Source organism: Anguilla rostrata, chromosome 1, assembly GCF_018555375.3.
Source record: "Anguilla rostrata isolate EN2019 chromosome 1, ASM1855537v3, whole genome shotgun sequence".
Lineage (NCBI taxonomy): Eukaryota > Metazoa > Chordata > Actinopteri > Anguilliformes > Anguillidae > Anguilla > Anguilla rostrata.
The window spans coordinates 78794707-78817391 of NC_057933.1; the positions used below are offsets into that span (position 1 = coordinate 78794707).

General features: G+C 51.6%; 1 protein-coding gene across 1 annotated transcript; it reads left to right on the forward strand.

The window, feature by feature from the left end:
* The first annotated feature begins 15 nt into the window (after window positions 1–15).
* nol10 (nucleolar protein 10) lies at window positions 16–22446 on the forward strand. The gene is made up of 20 exons (XM_064321336.1): window positions 16–263; window positions 728–773; window positions 866–964; window positions 1163–1240; window positions 2666–2703; window positions 3054–3190; window positions 4339–4404; window positions 4620–4708; window positions 5322–5416; window positions 5776–5925; window positions 6599–6665; window positions 8605–8657; window positions 9703–9829; window positions 12615–12694; window positions 13311–13409; window positions 13631–13720; window positions 13905–14078; window positions 14972–15288; window positions 15927–16029; window positions 21807–22446. Exons 1-20 carry the CDS (start codon window positions 198–200, stop codon window positions 21957–21959), a joined length of 2127 nt encoding a protein of 708 aa, XP_064177406.1. The 5' UTR covers window positions 16–197; the 3' UTR covers window positions 21960–22446.
* The last annotated feature ends 239 nt before the right edge of the window (window positions 22447–22685 follow it).

The following is a 22685-nucleotide window of genomic DNA, read 5'->3' on the forward strand; positions in this document are numbered from 1 at the left end:
CGTTATGCATTTCCACACGGAACGTACTAGCTGCTGGACCCCTTTCACTCATGCTTGCCCGGTGTCGGAATCGGAATGCTACAGTGGTAGAGAAACGTGGAGTGAGACTTTAAACTGCTCGCTGAGTCGTTTGCTAAATCTAATGTCACTTGACTCTATTATGATTGAGAGGTTAGAGTGACCATAGTAAAAAAAAAATGCAGGTTTCTAGCGTGAATGACGTGAAGATATACAATTTAAGTCACGGAAAATCTCTACCAGAGGTAATTCATTTGATAACCTGGCTTGTTTGCCTGTTGGCTAATTGCTAGTACCAACGTTACTAGCCCACGACTAAAATGTTTACGACCAGTTAGCAGAACTTGGTATACATAAAATAGCGTCTTGCCATAATTGCTGTGTTTTGCCATGAAATGCTTGATAACAACATGCTGTTCAAAATAGTGTCTTGTCATTAAAACACAGGAAGATGCTGCTATGTTACTACTTAGCCGGTATAACATTGCTAGCTAGCTAAATAACAAGCTGTAAGTGTTTACTGCCAAAGGACTGGCAGTGTAGTCGGTTTACAAGTTTACAGGACGCTTTGGCAGGAGGCTGCCATGTGTGTACTTAAAATTGAGCCAGTTGCTCGTCTTTGCTCGTACCTGGGGGCTGTAGTAACGTTATAGCCTAATTTATTCTCAAAAACTAAAGTAATGTAAACGTTTTCAATTCGTATTCCCAGTGGCTTTCTGACCGGAAGAAAAGGGCTTTGCAGAAGAAAGATGTCGGTGAGTATTTTTCCTGAAAGATGATTGTTCGTCACATTGCTTCTTGGGCGCGTGTTATGCTAAGCCACCTCTGCTCTGATCTGTTCCGTCAGATGTCCAGCGCAGGATCGAACTTATCCAGGATTTCGACATGCCTACAGTGTGTACCTCCATAAAGGTGTCCCGGGATGGACAGTACATTCTGGCAGCAGGTGAGGAGCTGAATAATCACGGGGACAGTGACGATCACATGGCTGTTACTACTCTGTGTTGACTGATCTCTTCGAATTTCTATGTCCTGTGTTAGCATTTCTGTGAGACCCAAAACTTTAATGCTTCTGCTTTTTAAACCTGTTAAACATGACCAATCAGAGTCAATCGGAATTCATCTCGAGTTGTTGTACTTTCAGGCACCTACAAACCGAGAATTCGCTGTTACGACACCTACCAGTTGTCCCTGAAGTTTGAAAGATGTCTGGATTCCGATGGTAGGTGGGAAATTCAACACAAAAAAAAACAACTCAATTCACACGTTTTGATAGGTTTTTAAATTTGGTATTCAGAGAATATTGTTGGAAGGTGGTTGGAATGAGCACAAGTATAGGTAGGGGGTCCCCAGGGCCGATGTTGGGGACCACTGGTATAGCTTAGGTCCTCTGTAGTCACTATAGTGGCTTTGTGTTGGGATGTGTAGGCTGTCTTTAAGGATTAGGGCTCATTATATGGCGGTATAGGTTATGTCCTCTCTGTAGTCTCATAGTGGCTTTGGGTGGGAATGTGTAGGCTGTCTTTAATGATTAGGGCTCAGTGAATGGAGGTATAGGTTATGTCCTCTCTGTAGTCTCATAGTGGCTTTGGGTGGGAATGTGTAGGCTGTCTTTAAGGATTAGGGCTCAGTGAATGGAGGTATAGGTTATGTCCTCTCTGTAGTCTCATAGTGGCTTTGGGTGGGAATGTGTAGGCACTCTTAAGGGGTTGGGTTTCATTGTATGGAGAGGTGTGCGGGTTAGGTTTTATTATATGGTGAGGTATAGGTTATGTCCTCTGTAGTCTCTTAGTGGCTTTGTGTAGGAATTTGTAGGCACTCTTTAGGGACAAGGGCTCATTGTATGTAGGTGTAGGGTATGTGTTGTGCAGCTGCTTTGAATGGGAACAGGATACTGTTCTCTCAGCCACAGTGTCGGGTGTTTGCAGCCACACTCTGTTGACCTGACTAATGACAGCTCACGAGGGCCAGGGATTTAATACGGTGATTAATTTTTAACTACTGCCCCACCCCACCCCACCTCACCCCGCCCCATCCGCTACCCTGCTCTGCCCCGCCCCCAGGGGCTCAGGTAACACCCCAAATGTGCGGGGTTTCTGGTTCTGTTATGGCCCGTGCTGGAACCCCCCCCCCGACCCGGGACCTTTGGGTGGTGAACATAGAGGTGTTTGTTTGGTCGTTTTTGCGTCGTCTCCTCCCACAAATGTGTGAATTGATGAAGTGCGTTAGACAGGGTGATGGTCTACAGCTTTGGTGCTGGAGGGTCTGCTGCTTTTGTTTTCACCTGAAAATTGTGAAGGGAGGTGGTCTGCAGCTTTGGTGCTGGAGGGTCTGCTGCTTTTGTTTTCACCTGAAAATTGTGAAGGGTGGTGGTCTGCAGCTTTGGTGCTGGAGGGTCTGCTGCTTTTGTTTTCACCTGAAAATTGTGAACTAACTCAAATCCAAGAAACCAGGGAAGGTGGGTTTCCTGTGCAGTCAGCTGCTTTAAATGGTCAGTTGAGTGCTGAGTGACCCTGTGGATCTCCGGGACCAGGATACCCTACTGATGTGGTAGGGTAGCACAGCCTGGACCAAGATAACCTAACTCTGAGGTAGGGTAGCGCAGCCTCGTAGTGCTGACCCGTCTGTGTGCTTGCTCTCTCTGCAGTGGTGGCCTTCGACATCCTCTCCGATGACTACTCCAAGGTGAGAGTGCGCCGATGTATGGCCAGTATTCAATCAACATTCACCCTTTACTTTCACTAACATTTAAAAGCATTAAAAGTTCGGTGATCATTGAGGCTAACTGGCCAAACTCAGTTTGTGGAGAAAAAGTGTGACATTTGTGTTTACGGACATATGCTGATTTAATGGCTGTCTGTTAATCTGAGTGTGTTTGTGTTTGTACGTGTGCACACTTGTGTTTGTGTGCGTGTGTGTGTGCGCGCGCTTGTGTGTGTGTGTGTGTGCCCATCTGTGCATGCGTGTGTGTGCGCGCGCTTGTGTGTGTGTGTGTGTGTGTGTGCCCATCTGTGCGTGCGTGTTCATATGTGTAGCTGGTGTTTCTGCGCTGCGATCGTTACGTGGAGTTCCACTCCCAGCACGGGCACTACTACAAAACTCGCATTCCCAAGTTCGGCCGGGACTTCTCCTACCACTACCCGTCATGTGACCTGTACTTTGTGGGTGCCAGGTAAGAGTCCAGCTGCGTGAAGCGCTTATCACCTGTGCTCTCTCCTGTACTCTCCGCTTCTGCGCCTCAATGACTGTCAGACTGTCCGAGCGAGTAACCAGCGAATACAGGAGAAATAAGCGCCCTTTAGCCACACCCTGAAGGTGTTTAATATGTAAACCGATATACTCTAAACCAGATGCTACCAAGGGCAACTTGGCACTAAAGCAGTCTGGCTAATATAACAGCACTTTTCAGCTCAATTAGCGTGATTTCTGACGCACACTGGAAGTCTGTACACAGAAATAAGAGCTGCATTGTCACTGCCTGTTTCCGCAATAGCCCTGATGTGAAGTCAATGGTCTTCAGACTCTTCACTGGTTCAGTTTTCTTAAAATATGCTTTATACTGTCTTTATTTCATTTTTCATATTTCGTTTCATCCATATTTCTATACACAGGAAGGTTATTATATAGGCTGCATATATTGTTACCCACTTGTAAAAAAAAAAAAAATTACAAATTAAATACTAAAAAGGTTGCAGAAGAGAGAGACAAAAATGTTTAAAGTCATGGTTGCATTAGGGGTTTTTAGATGGCTTAGAAATTTTTAAAAAATATTTACTTTTAACGTTACCAAGTAAAGTTGTTTATTTGACGATGTGTAGTGTGTAGCAGCATAGCTGAGATATTTTTACTGTTTTTACTTTTTGAAAAATTTCTTTCTTGATCGACGTCCTTTCATTTTCACCTGTGAAACTCAAGCAGCTCAACTCTAATTAGTTATCTGACCTCCATTATGGCTGTAAGTTAAGATCTTGTGCGGAAAGCTAATAAATAGCTATCTTTTTCTACACAGCCTTGATAAAATCATCATCCATAATTATGCAAATGCATCTTGGAGTACTCCTTTGGATAATAAAGATAACTGCTGCTTTAGTGGGCCTTAATTTAATATAATTGGCCGTGTTCTTTGTACAAAGCTTCCTTTTTGACAGTGCAAGAATTAATTGAAGAGCTGAGCATTAAGCTTTCATAGATTCAGTTTCTGTGTTACTGTAATATAGATAGGGTTTCCGTCTGAAAGTCCTGCTTCTCTGCTCTGAGCTTTTTTGAGTTTCTGAGTTTCTGTGGTTGGTTTTACATCTGAAAGTCCTGCTTCTCTCTCAGCTCTGAGGTTTACAGGCTGAACCTGGAGCAAGGCCGATTCCTCAACTCCTTACAGACAGACGCAGTGTGAGTATCTGCACCTTTGTGTGTGTGTGTGTGTGCACACATGTATTATGTTTATAGCTACTCTTCACCCCTTGTTCCTGTTCCCCTCTGTGTGTCTGTGAACCAGTGTATGCACCAGTTGCACAGGTGCCCTTCTGTGCACCTTGGTCTTTCTTTATTATCTGAGTGTGTGGACCTTTGATCCATGTCTGGTTATGGATGCTAGTGTGTCACAGGGAGAACAATGTGTGTGACATCAACCCTGTGCATCAGCTGTTTGCTACGGGAACAGCAGAGGTACGTGTGCTGGGCGGGGCTTCGAGCTGTGAGTATTCCTGGACCACAGTGCCCATTCTAGGACCCTGTTACTCTGTGGGGTGTGTGGGATTCCTGTGCGTGTAGTGTGTCATGTGCTGGGATTCAGGTGGAAGCAAGTGTGAGCATCACCGTCACAGCGTTAGCACACACAGCGGTAGGTGCTGGCGCTACGCGTGGATTCCTGGACTGCTCGCTCAACCGTCGCGTGAGCATGCCTGCTGTGGCTCAAAGTGAAGCTACCCGGCCCGAGTGCAAGGGTCAGACTGGCAGCTGAGCAGCTACAGCACTAGCAGTACCCCCCTGCAACAGCCACAGTGACATCAGCAGCTACAAACACACGCAGCTGCAGCAGCTACAAACACACGCACCTTTACTAATGGATAATTCATGCATTCCTGATAGCTACAAAAACTTACGCATGCGCTAGCTTCAAAAGAATAAAATGCATGCATTTTAGTAGCTTCAGTAGCTTACGCATGCACTAGCCTCAGTACGCACAAAATACATGAATTTTTTGTAGCCGCAAACTCTCATGCATGCGCTAGCTTCATGTGTCTTTAGCCCCTCAAAGCTGCAAGAGGAGAGGAGGCTTTCAGTCCTCTGACCCCGGGTGTGTTCTGTGTCCCGTCCCGCCAGGGTGGAAGGCCTCCCGTCCATCAGCGCGCTCAAGTTTAACGGAACCCTGAACATGGCCGTGGGGACGAGCACCGGACAGGTCAGAGCCGAGGGAGAGCCCGCCGGGCCACGTTTTATTCTGGCACCACTGTCCTCAACCCTTTAAAGTTGTGAGGTCACAAATATGTGATTAGAATGTTCTTATACTGAACATTCTAGTGCTGATGTCACAATCACTGCTGGTGACTGAAAGCGGTGGAGTTCTAGAACACTGACTCAGAATTTTGGAAAAAAACATCTCAAAAAAACCTGCTCTTCAAAGGGGTAATGCATTTGTCGGCACAGACCCGTAAGTTAGCATCAAGTTTCAGAAGCAGTTGGAGGGGAAATCAGATGCCATTAATGACACGGTGGTTGTGTGGGAGTTGCAGTAGTTTTATTTTCCTTTCCCGGGTTCAGGTGTTGCTGTACGATCTGCGCTCCAGTTGCCCCCTGCTGGTTAAAGACCATTACTACGGCCTGCCCATCAAGTCCCTGAACTTCCAGAACCAGCTGGACCTGGTGCTGTCGGCAGACTCGAAGATCATCAAGATCTGGAACCGAGACACGGTCTGTCCGTCTGTCTATCTGTCTATCTGTCTATCTGTCTATCTGTCTGTCTGTCTGTCCATGTCTATGTCCGTTTGGCTCTGTGAAGCTGTGTGTTGATTGGTTTCTGTGTCCCTGTTTGGAATATATGGGTTTATGTGGGTCTGTTGGTGTCTCTGTGTGTGTTGTTTTGTGTGTGTTTCCGTTTCGTCATGGCTGTACGTTGTGCTGTGCTTCTGTTGTTCTTCAGTCGCACTCTGTCATGCTGTCACCTCCCTCTCCGTGAAATAAACCCATTCCTCCTTTCCCGCTGGAGCACCAGCTCTGAAGCAGCTTGAATTGGCCACCCGGCACGTGTGCTTTACAGGCGTAGAGGAAAGGAAGTCGATCGAGATAGAAATGTTTTTTTTAAAAACAGCAATGATATCTCAGCAATGCTGCCCCACTGTGATCTTCAGAAAACATCTTTATTTGGTAGCGGTGACAAGCTTCTTAATTGGCCGGTCTGCTAGCGCTGAATCTCCGTGTCTCTGTGGCTACTTCCTGTTGCTACTGCAGTTTTTTTTAAAGATTTATGATCAGTCGTCAGCCTACGTTAGCAGGGCTAGCATTAACGCCATTGACACGCCCCATACGGTTAAACTGGCCTGAACTGGACTGATTCTTCCTCTTTTTTTTTTTTTTTTAATTTCAGGGCAAACTGTTTTCCTCAATCGAACCAGAAACTGACGTCAATGATGTATGCGTGTACCCAGACTCAGGTAAGGGGGGGGCGCCTTCTGTGCGTGTGCGCGCGCACCTCTGCGTCTCCTTTTCAGGCTGGTTTGAGCGAGTTCTGCAGATCGTAAGGGGAAGTAAATTACCAAATTACTTTCAAATGTCGTCTGCGTGGCCTTCCTCTGGGGCCGTGTGGTGCAGTTCCCCTTCCTCGCCAGCAGGTGGCAGCACACATGCGGGGCTGTCTTGCGATCGGCTCCTGCGGATCACAAGGCGCTGCCGATACGAGATTACAGATTCTCAAAGTCTCTCTTAATTACAGAAAATACCAGGGGCCGCCATTCAAACGTCTCTCGCCGTTAATTAAACGAAATTAAAAATGTTTTCAAAGGAGCGTCTGGAGTTAAACCGTTTAAGATGCCATTTGAGGGTTGTAATTTACCCTCTTAAAGCTGTCCGCTGTGTATAATTAACAAATTCATACAATTATTCCGTGTCGTTTTATGTGATATTTTGATAAAAACCTCCAAGATTGAAAAGAGGTGCGGTGTTAAGAATGTGGCTGATCCCCACTGCCCCTCCCCGTCCCATCCTGGGACCGAAAAGCTAGGACCAAAAGGAAAGAGGAGAACGGTTGTACCTGTCTAAAACCATGGCTGAGAACGTCCCGTTGTGGGATTTTGGTTCACGTTGCGGTTGAGTGGGTCGTCCTGTCCCAGACCAGCGTTCCCCGTCTGCACGGGTCGGCCCCGGGTCACGGTGGTGCGTTTAGGGAGAGCACGTTCGCTCCTGACCGGGTCCTCTCTGCGGTCCGAAACGCTGGGACCGGGACCGTGGTCCTGAGAGGCGTGGGGCGTGCTGCTTTTCTTAACGGAATCCATTAAAACGGGGACCCACTCTGCTAATTCACCTCAGCGGGGTTAGTGGCTCTGAGTGCCTTATTATGATAGATCCCTTATTACATTACATCCATTCTACCGCTACTTTACACCAGGTCAGCCAGCGGAGGATGGGCTCCCCCTCTATAGCCGGGTTCCTCTCAAGATTTCTTCCCATTTTTTTGGGGTGGGGGGGGGGATGTGTCGGGGAGCGGGGGCTTCTGGTGAAAATGCTGAGGGGAGTTATCTCACAAAGCAGCATTACTGAGTCAGCTGGATAACTGTGCTGAGTAAAACCTGTAGCAGTTCTTTTGACTTCAGTCCATGGGTCCAGATATGGGAGGGTTTCGGGTTTTTATCCAGCTATCTCAGTGGTCCTTTTTTTCCATAGACTGCGTTTTTTTTCCCATAGACTGTATTTTTTCCATAGACTGCGTTGTTGCCGTTCTCGTTGTTAGTGTTAATCAGTTTAAACCTTCAGGGTCCAAGTTGAACTATGCGGTTGTTCCCTGCACTTGGACCTGTACTTCTCTCTAGGGGTTTCGTCATACTTGTTCCTGGTTATGGTTATACGCTTTGTATGTACGTCGCTCTGGATAAGAGCGTCTGCCAAATGCCTGTAATGTAATGTAATGTATTGTAATCAGTGCATTTATCCAGCTGTCTCAGTGGTCCTGCTTCATGAGCTGAACTCAGGGCTCAGTTCACATAGACCTGATCATCTGTTTGCATAAAGTCATCGAACCGCATCAAAAAGCTGTCTGGTCAGATTAAAACCTAGAAGTATAGCTGGGCTAGCTCGGTTTAAAGATTAACTGAAATCCCATCTCCCCTTTCTATAAGGGGGCCAAAGTACACAGCATCCCTTTGTAAGCTAATGCAGTCAATCCTAAAACTAATACACTGAAACTCCAAACTGTTACACCCAGTGACTCCCCTGGACCGGGCTGTAGGCCTCTATCCTAAACTGACCCCTATGCCTCATTTTATTTATTTATTTATTTCTATTTTTGCTCAGGCTGTGTAACGTTGTCTTAAATTTTACTTTGGTTGTTTATGATAAAACACTCATTTTTTTGTTTTTTCTCTCTCCCCCCCCAAACAGGAATGCTGTTCACAGCCAATGAAGGACCCAAGATGAACACGTTCTACATGCCGGTGAGCATTCTACACCACCTCTGTGGCATCCACGTTGTGTCTGCACTTACACGCTAAATTAAAGCTTGCTGATTGGCTGAACGGTCCCAGGCACCCCTAAAGGCCTCAATCTGCAGCTTTTTAATGTAATGTACAGGACTGTAAATGTGTGACTCTGTGGCCAGTGGGGGGGTTAAATGAAGCACACACACACACACACACTCTCTCTCACACACACACACACACACACACACACACTCTCTCTCACACACACACACACACACACACACACACACACACACACTCTCTCTCACACACACACACACACACACACACACACACTCTCTCTCACACACACACACACACACTCTCTCTCACACACACACACACACACACACACACACACACACACACACACACACACACACAGGAAAATGCGGTCTCTGTCAGCGCGCGCGGAGAGAGAGCGATTGGGAACGGGGTCCAGACGCACTGCCACGCCCCGGCCCGGCCCGGTGCATCTGTGTGTCCTTCCTGTGCGGAGCGGGGCCCGAGCTCCTTCCTGCAGGACGTGACCTCGTCCCGCCTCCGCCTCGGGTTCCTCTCGGGGCGCTGGCGAGGCCCGCCGGGGTCCGGGTTTCGGGGAGCGAGCGATCGGCCTCGTCTGCTCCAGATGCCTCTCGTCTGCAGGCAGGAAGTGTGCGGGAGACACCCCTCCCTCCTTCCTGCGTCCTTTCTTGGCCCGTTTCCTCCTTCTCTCCTCTCACTGCCTCTTCCCCCTCTCTGCTATCACCATCTCTCCTCTCTCCCTCCCCTCTCCGCTATCGCCATCTCTCCTCTCTCCCTCCCCTCCCTTCCTTCTCTCTCCTCTCCCCTCTTCTGAAAGCTGCTGTATTAAATTATTCAGGCCCAATAACTATTATACACTCTCACAGCACAGGCACTCAATCACTGTGACTGCGGCAGTAGCACCACTTACTGCTATGCATTATTTACTAAAGTAAAGTCTTATCTCTGTCTCCCTCTCTCCATCTCTCTCTCTTTCTCTCATGCCCCCCCCCCCCAGGCCCTCGGCCCCGCCCCTCGCTGGTGTTCCTTCCTGGATAACCTGACAGAGGAGCTGGAGGAGAGTCCGGAGAGCACCGTCTACGACGACTACAAATTCGTCACCCGCAAGGACCTGGAGAACCTGGGTAAGAGAGGGGGAGGAAGAGGAGGAGAGGAGGAGTGGGGGATTGAAGTGAGAGAGGGGAGGAGTGGAGGATTGAAGTGAAAGAGGGGAGGAGTGGAGAAGAGGAGTGGAGAGAAGGAGCGATGGATTGAAGTTAAATGGACTGCATTTATATAGTGCTTTTATCCAAAGCGCTTTACAATTGATGCCTCTCATTCGCCAGAGCAGTTGGGGGTTAGGTGTCTTGCTCAAGGACATTTCGACACGCCCAGGGCGGGGTTTGAACCGGCAACCCTCCGACTGCCAGACAATCGGTCTTACCTCCTGAGCTATGTCGCCCCCCAAGTTGGGGAGGAGAGGAGTGGAGGATTGAAGTGAGAGATGAGATGAGTGGAGGATTGAAGTTGGAGAGAGGAGGAGTGATGGATTGAAGTTGGAGAGAGGAGGAGTGATGGATTGAAGTTGGAGAGAGAAGGAGTGATGGATTGAAGTTGGAGAGGAGAGGAGTGGAGGATTGAAGTGAGAAAGGGGAGGAGAAGGGATGGATGGTTGAGGCAGGAATTGATAGATACACTAAAATGTCGGAGCTCCTCCTGGTTCCCTGGTAAAAACTGAACCCTGGTTTTAGCCATTTGGCAGACACTCGTATCCATGGTGACAGGCACGGCTTACAAGCGTTTTACATACAAAACATTTTTAGTGCTGCATATGGTCAGATGCAAAGGAAGCACCTCTGCTCAAGGCCAGAACGGCTGTGTCCCACCTGGGTGTCAAACCTGCAACCTCAGCGTTACAAGCCCGGGTCCCTAACCACTATACTACACTGTCACCCGAATATACCAATACGTCTTTAAAATGAGTGAGAGAGAAAGGGACGGAAAGAGAAAGAGGTAGGAAAAGGAAGAGACAGTGAAGAGAGAGATTGATGAGGGACAGGGCTGGAACGACAGGAGAGGAAAGGATGACAGGAAGAGTAGTGGGTGAGGTGGGGGGTGGGGGGGTTGAGGGGTCGGGGGTGGACAGGGTGGGGCTGTGGGTCTGGAATGCGTGGTTATGTAACTGCGGAGACTGCCTGTTCAGTCCCCCCTCAGCAAACAGGGATGATCGTCCACACTGAGAGAGGGAGAGGAAAAAGAACGAGAGAGAGGTTGAGGTAGAGAGAGATGGACAGATATGAGGGAGTGAGAGATGTTGGAGAGAGAGGGAGTACGAGATATGAGAGAGAGAGTTTGAGGGAGAGAGTGAGAGCAAGAGAGAGGGAGGAAAAGAGAGTGAGAGGTTGAGGGAGTGAAATAGACTGATAGGTGAGAGAGAGAGAGAGAGACACAGAAAGGGTGAGGGGTGGGTTGAGACGGAGAGACCTCTGCCTGTGTCCCAGTGAGCGTGTCCATCCTGCCGTACGGGGAGGTCATGTGACCCCGGCGGCTGGAATCGCGGCGATAGATGTTGGTAGATGTGGAAGTTGAGGATCGACTTGAGGAGCCAAATCCTCTCCAGTGTTTGGGCTGAATGAGTCGTCTGTGCACACAAAAGGGCGTGTGTGTGTCCCAGCCCTCAAACCGAGTGTGTCTGGTGCTCTAAAAACACAACTCCGAAAAGAAAGAACGTAAAGGAACAACAGCCCGGTCCCTGAGGTGCGGGCAGACCAGCCTGAGGTAGAAACAGTACCTGCCTTTTCATTTCCTCCAGGTGACCGTACACTTTAAACCAGAACTACAGCTACTATTTATCTCAGGGGTGAATGAAGTGTGCAATTTCGTGCATTCCTTTGTGTATATTTATGGAGTCGTGGAGCAGTTTATGTAAATCTCCCTTAAGTCATTCCCAGCGGTTTGAAAAGAGGCATTGTAGTAGCGGTGTTTGGTGCGATGTCACGTGACCGCATTCGGAATGTATTGCCTAGCTGCTCGTCCAATCGCGGACGGGACGGAATGCGTGGGACGTGCGTAAAGCGGAGCGGCGGGACCTGGAGTTAAAGGGCAGTGTGACGGGGGCTCCAAATCTCAGCGGGACTGGCCCGGGCGGGACGGCGGCGTTGATTTAGGACTCTAAATATTTGAGGAGGGCTAATGAGACGCACCGGCGAGGCCGGCCTGTGTGAGCGGAGCCCGGGGGGAGGGGAGGGGAGGGGAGGGGATGGAAATTAGCCAAAGTAAATGTCACGCTCTCTCTAGAAGCCCGTCTTCACGAGCCAGCGTAAATGAACGGAATTAGAGGGTCTGTAATGTCTGAGTCGGTCCTCGCTGCCCTGACCTCACACAGACACAGGTACAGACACAGACACAGCCACAGACACAGGCACAGACACAGGCACAGGCACAGGCACAGGCACAGGCACAGACGTGTGCGGCCTGGGATGTGTGGCGTTCTGCTTCATTCTGTCCTGGTTTCACATTGACCACCATTCGTCCGTTAAAGCAATACCGTACGCTTTGAGTGTTGCGTGAGTGATAAAGTAGTGTGTTCTTGCTGCTGTTCATAAACAAATAAAAAAACACTGTCAGCTCCAAAGTGAACCTTTTTGCTGCATGTTTGTGTGCGCATAACAGCTGTCTTCCCATTATATTTTATTAACGATTTATCGTGAAATATTTATGGTATTCTGCATTTTTTTGTGACAGTGCTTTCTTGGCATACAGGCAGGTAATGAAAAATTAATCTTTGGTGTGCCTCTTACGGTCAGCGTTTTGGTGAGTGGCCCTGGGGTTCTGAAATGGTGCTGCGGCAGACACCACCTGGTGCGTTTGCTCTTTTACCTGACTGACCTGTGCTCTTCCCTGTCTGTCCGTCCGTCCGTCCGTCCTCAGGTCTGTCTCACCTGGTGGGGTCTGCACTGCTGCGAGCCTACATGCACGGCTTCTTCATGGACATTCGCCTCTACCACAAGGTGTGTGTGTGTGTGTGTGTGTGTGTGTGTGTGTGTGTGTGTGTGTGTGTGTGTGTGTGTGTGTGTGTGTGTGTTTGTGAGTTTGTGTGTGTGTGCGTGCGTGTGTGTGTGTGCGTGCCTCTGTGCGTGTGTGTGTGTGTGTGTGTGTGTGTGCGTGCCTCTGTGCATGTGTGCGTGTGTGGTGTGTGTGTGTGTGTGCATGCGTGTGTTTGTGAGTTTGTGTGTGTGTGTGCGTGCGTGCATGCGTATGCGTGCACATTTTCATGCACACTTTTGTGCGCCTGTATATGCTTTTGCAGTCCGTTTTACAGAACAGTAATGACGCTCTTTTTCTTCGCCGTGTGTACGTGTGCGTGTGTGTGTGTGTGGGTGTGTGTGTGTGTGTGTGTGTGTGTGTGTGTGTGTGTTGGTGTGTGCGTGTGTGTACGGTATGTGTGTGTGTGGTGTGTGTGTGTGTTGTGGTTTGTGTGTGTGTGGTGCTTGCGTGCATGTTTGTGTGTGTGTGTGCGTGTGTCGTTGCGTCTGTGTCGTGTGTGTAGTGTGTGTCGTGTGTGTGTGTGTGTGTGTGTGTGTGTGTGTGTGTGTGTGTGTGTGTGTGTGGGTGTGCGTTCTCCAGGTGAAGACGATGGCGAATCCCTTCGCCTACGAGGAATACCGCAAGGATAAGATCCGGCAGAAGATCGAGGAGAAGCGAACTCAGAGAGTGCAGGTCAAGGTGAGCGACCCCGCCCCGTCTGGAACTCTGGAACTCTGCAGCTCTGTCACGTGACCTGGTCACATGACCCTGACTTCTCGCTGTGCGCATGAGCGAGGTTTCTCTGTGTAACGCGTCTTCATTGGCAGTGTGTGTTCTTCAGGGGCGGTCTCTCCTGTGGTTGTGTGTGTCTCACAGATGTGGTTTCTCTCTCTCTCTCTCTCTCTCTCTCTCTGAAACAGAAGCTGCCCATGGTGAATAAGGAGCTGGCCATCAAGCTGATGGAGGAGGGAGATGAAGAGGAGCAATCCAACAGGAGGAAGAAGGGCAAGGTGAGCGCCCCCTGCTGGCTGCTGTTTCCATGGACACGCAGATGCCCACACGCACATGTGCTTGCGTACATACAGGACACACACACACACTCACACACACACACACTGTCGCAGTCTGGCAGCATGACTGATCGTGTTCCGTTTCTCCTTTTTTATGCACCCCCCCCCCTCCGCTCCCTCCCAGGCCGTAACCAGCATCCTGAATGACAACCGCTTCAAGGTGATGTTTGAGAATCCCGACTACCAGGTGGACGAGCAGAGCGAGGAGTTCCGTCTGCTCAACCCCATCATCTCCAAAGTGAGCCAGAAACGGCGCAAGAAGCTCCGCCTCCTGGAGAAGCAGGCCGCCGCCCAACAGGTGAGACATTCTAGAGCTGCTACACCCTACAGGTGAGACTCTGAAGCTGATACACCCTACAGGTGAGACTCTGAAGCTGATACACCTTACAGGCAAGACTCTAGAGCTACTACACCTTACAGGCAAGACTCTAGAGCTACTACACCTTACAGGAGAGACTCTAGAGCTGCTACACCTTACAGGTGTGACTCTAGAGCTGCTACACCCTACAGGAGACTAGAGCGCTACACTACAGTGTGACTCTAGAGCGGCTACACCTTACAGGTGAGATTCTAGAGCTGCTACACCTTACAGGTGTGACTCTAGAGCGGCTACACCTTACAGGTGAGATTCTAGAGCTACTACACCTTACAGGAGAGACTCTAGAGCTGCTACACCTTACAGGTGTGACTCTAGAGCTGCTACACCCTACAGGAGAGACTAGAGCTGCTACACCTTACAGGTGAGACTCTAGAGCTGCTACACCTTACAGGTGAGATTCTAGAGCTGCTACACCTTACAGGAGAGACTCTAGAGCTGCTACACCTTACGGAGAGATTCTAGAGCTGCTACAGGCTGTATTGTGAGGGAAGAAAAATTAATAACAGTTGAGAACTTTATTCTAGGTTCACTGAATGCACCCTTTCATGTGCTAAAGACAGTTATTTGGGTTGTGTGGAGCCTGCCGTATTTACTGTATTAGGAAGTCGTCTGCGGTTTGAGGTGACGTCGAACATTCCTTTCGCAGAACTGGTATTGCGCGGATTCGTAGAAATGTGCCGCTCCATGCATGCCGTGCAGTCGGGTTCATTCAAGGCCTAAATTAGGCCGCCAGTTCCCCAATGCTGCCCCCAGCTGTGACCTCTGAACCTCACCTCGTCCGCCTGTTGACCCCGTCCTCTTCCTCTCTACAGAAGGAGGAGCAGGACGAGGAGGAGGAGGAGCCGGAGGGCCGGGCCAGCTCGGAGGAGAGCTCGGACGACGACAAGAGCTGGGTGGAGGAGGTGCGGGAGCAGCGGCGCCTCCTTCGGGTGGAGGAGCGGAGCCGCAAGCGGCAGGACAGGAAGCAGCAGGATCGCGAGACCAGCCTGGAGAGCCAGAACCAGAACCAGAACCAGAACCAGAGCCAGAACCAGAACCAGAGCCAGAACCAGCCCCGCTTCTTCCAGATCAAGGCTGGCGAGGATTTCCGGAGCTTCGGGGACGTGGGCCGCAAGCAGAAGCTGCAGAAGTGAGTGACAGCCGTCGCCATGGCGTCGGGGCACGCCCCCGCGCTCACCTAGCTGTTCTGTCATAAAAGGAATGTTCAGCCCCGGAGGCTGGCTCTCTGACTGTGTCACGGGTCAGGACAGGTGCCACGCCTGTTCACACCCCTGGGGCATGGTTATAAAACCTGTCAGCTGGGCGTTACTGTAGAGACAGGAGCTAACTGTGTGTGTCTGTGTGTGTGTGTTTGTGTCTGCGTGTGTGTCTGCGTGTGTCTGCACGTGTGTCTGTGTGCGTGCGTGTGTGTGTGCTTGCGTGTACATGTGTGTGTGTGTGTGTGTGTGTGCGCGTGTCTACGTGTGTGTGTGTGTGTGTGTGTGTGTGTGTGTGTGTGTGCGCGCGCGTATCTCCGTGTGTGTGTGTGTGTGTGTGCGCGTGTCTCGTGTGTGTGTGTGTGTGTGTGTGTGTGCGCGTGTCTATGTGTTTATGTGTGTGTGTGTGTGTGTGTGCGTGTGTGTCTGTGTCCGTGTGTGTGTGTGTGTGCCCGTGTCTGCGCGTGTCTGCGTGTGTGTGTGTGTGTGTGTGTGTGTCTGTGCGTGTGTGTGTGCGTGTCTACGTGTGTGTGTGTGTGTGCGCGTGTCTACGCGTGTGTGTCTCTTGCAGGGCCTCGTTGGAGGACCGTCTGAAGCTGGAGGAACATTCCGGAGCCCTCAGCATGGCCGATTCGACGGTTGGCAGCAAGCAGCTCACCTTCACCCTCAAGAAGGTGAGTCTGGCCTCTCAGCCCCTGCTTTCCAGGAGCCAGGAAATAGAGCGGGAAGACTTCCTGTCCAAGAGGTTGCGAAAGATGGAACCTTCATTCTGTGACATCATTGTCCAACCGCTGTTAGCTGCAGCTGTGCTAACGTGCTTTCGGCGGTATGAACAACATTACGCAGGCTTCTCCTGCCACGAAACACTACGCTCCACGGTTGTGTTGATAATTGCGGTCGGTACAGTATCATGCAGTCAGATAATTGCGCCGTTCCTTCCCTGCTAAGGGTACGAGGACGCTCAGTTAGCCCCTCCCAGCTCAGTTAGCTCCTCCGGGCTCAGTTAGCCCCTCCCAGCTCAGTTAGCTCCTCCGGGCTCAGTTAGCTCCTCCCAGCTCAGTTAGCCCCTCCCAGCTCAGTTAGCTCCTCCGGGCTCAGTTAGCTCCTCCCAGCTCAGTTAGCCCCTCCCTGCTCAGTTAGCCCCTCCCAGCTCAGTTAGCCCCTCCCAGCTCAGTTAGCCCCTCCCAGCTCAGTTAGCTCCTCCCGGCTCAGTTAGCTCCTCCCAGCTCAGTTAGCTCCTCTGGGCTCAGTTAGCTCCTCCCAGCTCAGTTAGCCCCTCCGGGCTCAGTTAGCTCCTCCCAGCTCAGTTAGCTCCTCCGGGCTCAGTTAGCTCCTCCCTGCTCAGTTAGCTCCTCCCTGCTCAGTTAGCTCCTCCCTGCTCAGTTAGCCCCTCCCGGCTCAGTTAGCTCCTCCGGGCTCAGTTAGCTCCTCCTGGCTCAGTTAGCTCCTCCGGGCTCAGTTAGCCCCTCCCAACTCAGTTAGCCCCTCCTGGCTCAGTTAGCTCCTCCCGGCTCAGTTAGCTCCTCTGGGCTCAGTTAGCCCCTCCCAGCTCAGTTAGCCCCTCCCGGCTCAGTTAGCCCCTCCGGGCTCAGTTAGCTCCTCCCTGCTCAGTTAGCTCCTCCCTGCTCAGTTAGCTCCTCCGGCTCAGTTAGCTCCTCTGGGCTCAGTTAGCCCCTCCCAGCTCAGTTAGCTCCTCCGGGCTCAGTTAGCTCCTCCCAGCTCAGTTAGCTCCTCCGGGCTCAGTTAGCTCCTCCCTGCTCAGTTAGCTCCTCCCTGCTCAGTTAGCTCCTCCCTGCTCAGTTAGCCCTCCCGGCTCAGTTAGCTCCTCCGGGCTCAGTTAGCTCCTCCTGGCTCAGTTAGCTCCTCCGGCTCAGTTAGCCCCTCCCAACTCAGTTAGCCCCTCCTGGCTCAGTTAGCTCCTCCCGGCTCAGTTAGCTCCTCTGGGCTCAGTTAGCCCCTCCCAGCTCAGTTAGCCCCTCCCGGCTCAGTTAGCCCCTCCCGGCTCAGTTAGCTCCTCTGGGCTCAGTTAGCTCCTCTGGGCTCAGTTAGCTCCTCCAGGCTCAGTTAGCCCCTCCCAGCTCAGTTAGCTCCTCCCAGCTCAGTTAGCTCCTCTGGGCTCAGTTAGCCCCTCCCAGCTCAGTTAGCTCCTCCCAGCTCAGTTAGCCCCTCCCAGCTCAGTTAGCTCCTCCCGGCTCAGTTAGCTCCTCTGGGCTCAGTTAGCCCCTCCCAGCTCAGTTAGCTCCTCTGGGCTCAGTTAGCCCCTCCCGGCTCAGTTAGCTCCTCCAGGCTCAGTTAGCTCCTCTGGGCTCAGTTAGCCCCTCCCAGCTCAGTTAGCGCCTCTGGGCTCAGTTAGCCCCTCTGGGCTCAGTTAGCTCCTCCCGGCTCAGTTAGCTCCTCTGGGCTCAGTTAGCCCCTCCCAGCTCAGTTAGCCCCTCCCAGCTCAGTTAGCTCCTCCCTGACAGTTAGCTCCTCCGGGCTCAGTTAGCCCCTCCGGGCTCAGTTAGCTCCTCTGGGCTCAGTTAGCCCCTCAAGGCTCAGTTAGCGCTGTAAACGCTCTCGTGAGCGCAGGCTCGGGTTGTGACTGATGTGGGAGGCATTCCTGTGTCACTGCCAGGGAGGCTGTTACTCTTTATGAGAGCCCATCATTGTGCTGGTCCCTGTGGAATGTTCCTTTCTTTCTCTCTCTCTCTCTCTCTCTCTCCCCCTCCTCTGTCCCCCTTCCACCCCTCTCTTCTCTTTCCCTCTCTCTCTGCATCTCTTTCTCTCTTCCTCTCTCCCCCCCTCTCCCACTCTCTCACTGTGTCTCTCTCTCTTCTCCCTTTCTCTCCCCCTCCCTCTCTTCTCTCTCTTTTTCTCTCTCCCTTTTTACCCTGTCTCTGTCTCTCTCTCTCTCCTTTCTCTCTGCCCCTCTTTCTTTCTTTCTTTCCCTCTCTGTGTGCAGAACAGATGCATTCTTTCCTCCCGTGGGTGTGCTCAGTCACCCCCCAGGCCGGTGTTCACAGTGTTCAGTATTTTCTCTGTGTGTCGGTTGTTCCCCTGGTCCCAGCAGTTTAGGGGTCACAGGGTGTCGGTGTGGAGTGTGTGTGTGTTGGGGGGGGGTTACAGCTCTGGGCCTGTGGGACCAGGGGGCCGTTCGCGTGCGCTGAACTTCCTGTGTCTCGGGACTTCCTGTGTGCGTGTGCAGCGACCACAGTGCTGTTCTGCAGGGCTCGGCTCATATGAGACCCCCAAACCCCCCCCCCCCCCTTCCCCCCCCCCCCGCAGGCGAGAGGCGGGGCCTGCTGTCTGGTGGTGGTCATGGTGACCAGATAAATAAAATCATAACATTATCCATTCCGCCCCCCCTCCCCCGCCCTCCATGTTTACAACTCACTTTCTCACCCTCACTCTTTCTGTCTCTCTCCTCCTCTCTGTGTTTCCTTCCTCTCTCCCCTTCACACTGTCTCTCCCCCCTTTCTGTCTCTCTCTCTGTTTTTTTCTCCCTGCCTCTCTTCCTCCATCTCTCCTCTTTCGCTCCTGCTCTCTCACTTTCTCTGTCTCTCTCCCCCTTTCCTTCCTCTCTCCCCCTCTCTCTCTTCCCTCTCTGTCTCTCTCACTGTCTTTCTCTCGCTGCCTCTCTTCCTTCATCTCTCCTCTTTCGCTCCTGCTCTCTCACTTTCTCTGTCTCTCTTCCCTTTCCTTCCTCTCTCCCCCTCTCTCTCTCCACCCTCTCTCTGTCTCTCTCTCTGTCTTTCTCTCTCCTTTATGTCTCTCTCTCTGTCTTTCTCTCCTTGCCTCTCTTCCTCCATCTCTCCCTCTCTCCCTCTCTCCCTCTCCTCCTCTCCCCTTATGTCTGTGCTGCTGTGTACTGGTGTTTACTGCCTCCTGTGGCCTGAGCCCGTGGCAGTGCGGAGTTGACCTGGAGTAACCCCGGCTCTCCCAGCCGGGGGGAGATCGCAGCGGCTGAGCTCGTGATGACGCTGCAGGCGGCCGCCCTGCTCACCTACGCGGTGACACTCGAAACTCGAAAATCGCGCCATTAGCATGTCCTCAGCGCCCCATTACCGGGTGATTAACGCAGTATTACCGTGTGATTTGCGGGCCGGTGGAATATTAGCCTGTTGTCTCCTGGGCCTCTCCGTCTCAATCCCATCCCGATAGCCGTTAGTTTCAGGTTTTAAGGTGCAGTGATCTCTGTAATCTGCCATGAGAATGCGACTTGTAAGGTGTAGGGCCTGATGGTGTTGGGCAGTAGTAAGGGTGTAGGTGGGGTAGGATGTAGGGCAGTTTGAAGGGTGTAGTGGATGAGTGTGCAGAGCAGTGATAAAGGTGTAGGGGTTGGGGGTGTAGTGCAGCGGTAAAGGTGTGGGATGGGAGGGTGTAGGGCATTGGAAAGGGTGTAGGGGATGAGGGTGTAGGGCCGTGGTAACGGTGTAGGGGGTGAGGGTGTAGGGCAGTGGGAAGGGTGTAGGGGGTGAGGGTGTAGGGCAGTGGTAAGGGTGTAGGTGGTGAGGGTGTAGGGTAGTGGTAAGGGTGTAGGTGGTGAGGGTGTAGGGTAGTGGTAAGGGTGTAGGGGGTGAGGGTGTAGGGCAGTGGTAAGGCTGTAGAGGGTGAAGGTGTAGGGCAGTGGTGAAGGTGTGGAAGGGGAGGGTGTTGGGTGTGGGGGGTGTAGTCAGGCTCTGACCGTGACCCTGGCCCTGACTGTTCAAAGTCCTGAAAAGGTGTGAAGGCTTAAATTCCCAGGAGGTTTTCCCAGGAGATCTGCTCGGCCGGCCCCTTATCTCATCTCATCTCATCTCTCCGCGCCGGGTCTGGTGTCCGGTGTCTTTCCCAGAAAGCGCTCTCGCCCGTTTCCTGTCCTCTGGCTTTCGCGGAGGTCTGCGCGCGCGGAGTGGAGCCGCGCCCCGGGGGCCCGGTACCCTGGGGGGGGCCGGTACCCTGGGGGGTGGGGGGGGGCCGTGCGTCGCCGTGTGTAAACGGTGCGGAACGTGAGCGGCTGACTGCCTGGCTGCGAGCGCACCTCCAGCAGGGTGGGGTGGGGGGGGCAGGGAGGCTGAACGCTGGCTGGTGTCTGCAGGTTAGGGTGGCACGACACGGCAGCGGTTGGCACCACGGTTTGGCCCGAGTCTCTCGAGAAGGTGGTTGCGGGTTCGAGTCCTCTCTGCGTGGAGTTGGCGTGTTCTGCCCGTGTTTTTGCGTGGCTTTTTCCCCTCACAGTCCCCAGACAGGTAGGCTTCAGGTGCTCTCTAGCCAGAGAGACCTCTCAATGTCAGTCTGAGTGTGAGCGCCCTGCTGTAGTAAAGGGTAGATGCAGTACAGCCGGGGCAGCGCAGGGGGAAAATTCGCCGCGCCTCTCCGTGTTTAGTAAACACTGCGGGATCAGGGAAAGGTGACCCGCCTCTTCCCGCAAGGACGGGCCCGAGCGTAACCGTGCCGACCGCAGCGTCCTATGGGCTGTGGCGCTGCGGGCAGCCTGCTGAGAAACGCGGCCGCAGGAGTTCTTAGAAAGGGGTCTCGTCATCATCCTGCACGCCTGCGATTGTGGTTGAGGTGAGTGTGGTGATGCCGCAGTGTGTGGAGAGTGTGTGTGTGTGTGTGTGTGTGTGAGTGTGTGTGTGTGTGTGTGTGTGTGTGTGTGTGTGTGTGTGTGTGTGTGTGTGTGTGTGTGTGTGTGCGTGCGTGTGTGTGTGTGTGCTCGCGCTTGTGTGAGTGTATGAGTGTGAGTGTTTGTGTGTGTGTCCTTCACCCAGTAGGATGGGTCATTTTTGTTCATCCGAAAGTGTGGCAAAATTTGGATGTATTATTTTTATTTTATTTTATTATTTTTGTTTTACTTTCAATTCTAAATGCTTTATTGGCATGACATATTTCAGTATGTGTCCCGTCCCTCAGGCTTTGGCAGGTAGAAACATATTGTGCAGCCAAATTTTGGCAGCACCTTTCCTCTCCCAGGAGAATTTGATTTTTTTGAGATTCAGGTATGTTTGGGAAGTTTGGGACTTGTTCTGTGAGTTTGGGGAAGAAATGTTCTCTGCGTTTCTTAGTGATTTGTTCCATTTTTCACTTCGTAGTTTTTGCAGTGGAGCATTACCTGCTCTTTGTTGCAGTGGGAGCACAGCCTCTCCTCCCTGGGCAGCCAGGTCTGCCTGTGTCGACCTGTCTCTATCGCCAGGCTGTGCTTGCTGAGTCTGTATTCGTCAATGTTTTCCTTTCCTTTCTTTCAGGTGGTCTGTCACAGTGTAGTCTCGGTTTAGGGCCAAATAACATGCCGATTTACTTAGATTTTTTGTTTGAGTTTCCCAATGTGTAATGTAATTTTGTTTTTGTTGTGCTCTCTCTCCCCCTCTTTCCCTCCCTCCCTCTCTCTCTATCTCCTCTCTCCCTCTCCTCTACTCTCTATCCTCTCCACCTCCCTCTCTCTCTCATCTCTCCCTCTCTCTCTATCCCTCCTCTCTCTCTCTCTCTCTCTCAGTCGGAGCAGCAGCGGCAGCAGCACAAGGCCGAGCGAGAGCACCTGGAGGAGAGGAAGAAGCTGAGGCGGTCTGCCGGACACCTGCAGACGCGCGGGAGGGGGCGGGGTCAGGGGCGGGGCCGGGGGCGGGGCTGGGGGAGGGGCCGGCACTGACTGGCAGGACCTGGGGGTGGTCACTGAGGAAAAGAGGCGGAGCCACAGTCAGGGAGTTTGTGTTAGCTCTGGTCCAAAGGACGCAGGCTTGTGTGTCTTTCCCCATGTTTTAAAATAGCCTTTTGATGATATATTTATACCACCGGGTCAGGGAGGCCATTTTGGAAACCTCCTCTCCAGGTTACGTAACAGGGGTGTTATGTGTGTGTGTGTGCGTGTGTGCATGTGCGTGTGTGTGTGTGTTCAGTGAGGGCAGGCTGTGTTCTGTTAGGACTAAAGTCAAGTCTCATTTTCAAGTTTATCTGAATTAATGAATTTACCAGACCCCTTCATGAGTATTTCACTGAACAAATTTACCTTGTCTGTGTGTGTGTGTGCGTCTCGTGTGCGTCTCACTTGTCTAGCCTGTCATTTCTCCTCAGTCACTGTAGTTCTGTGCAGATAAACAGGTGTGCTTGACTGAGATCATAAATGCTTTTTAAACACACCTTTCAGTTGTGTATCTTCATTATTATTGATGCTGTCTTTCCCCATCATTGATCATCTTGTTCAAACATGTAAAACCTTCGTCAGGATCACATTTGCGTCACATGACATGATAAAAAGGTTAAACGGTGCCTAAGACAGTTCTGCTTTAATACTGGGCAAACTGAAATGACAGTACTACTGTCGGGCTGCCAGTATGTTGAGCAAAGGCCAGTGCATTAACACAGAGTTAAGTCATGA

Bases quoted from the DNA above. Each gene is read 5' to 3' on its own strand.
- nol10 (XM_064321336.1), top strand. From the start codon at position 198: ATGCAGGTTTCTAGCGTGAATGACGTGAAGATATACAATTTAAGTCAC. The intron at 4,709-5,321 runs GTGAGTATTCCT...GGGTGTGTTCTG, and splicing joins GCTGGGCGGGGCTTCGAGCT to TGTCCCGTCCCGCCAGGGTG. The intron at 15,289-15,926 runs GTGAGTGACAGC...TGTCTCTTGCAG, and splicing joins CGCAAGCAGAAGCTGCAGAA to GGCCTCGTTGGAGGACCGTC.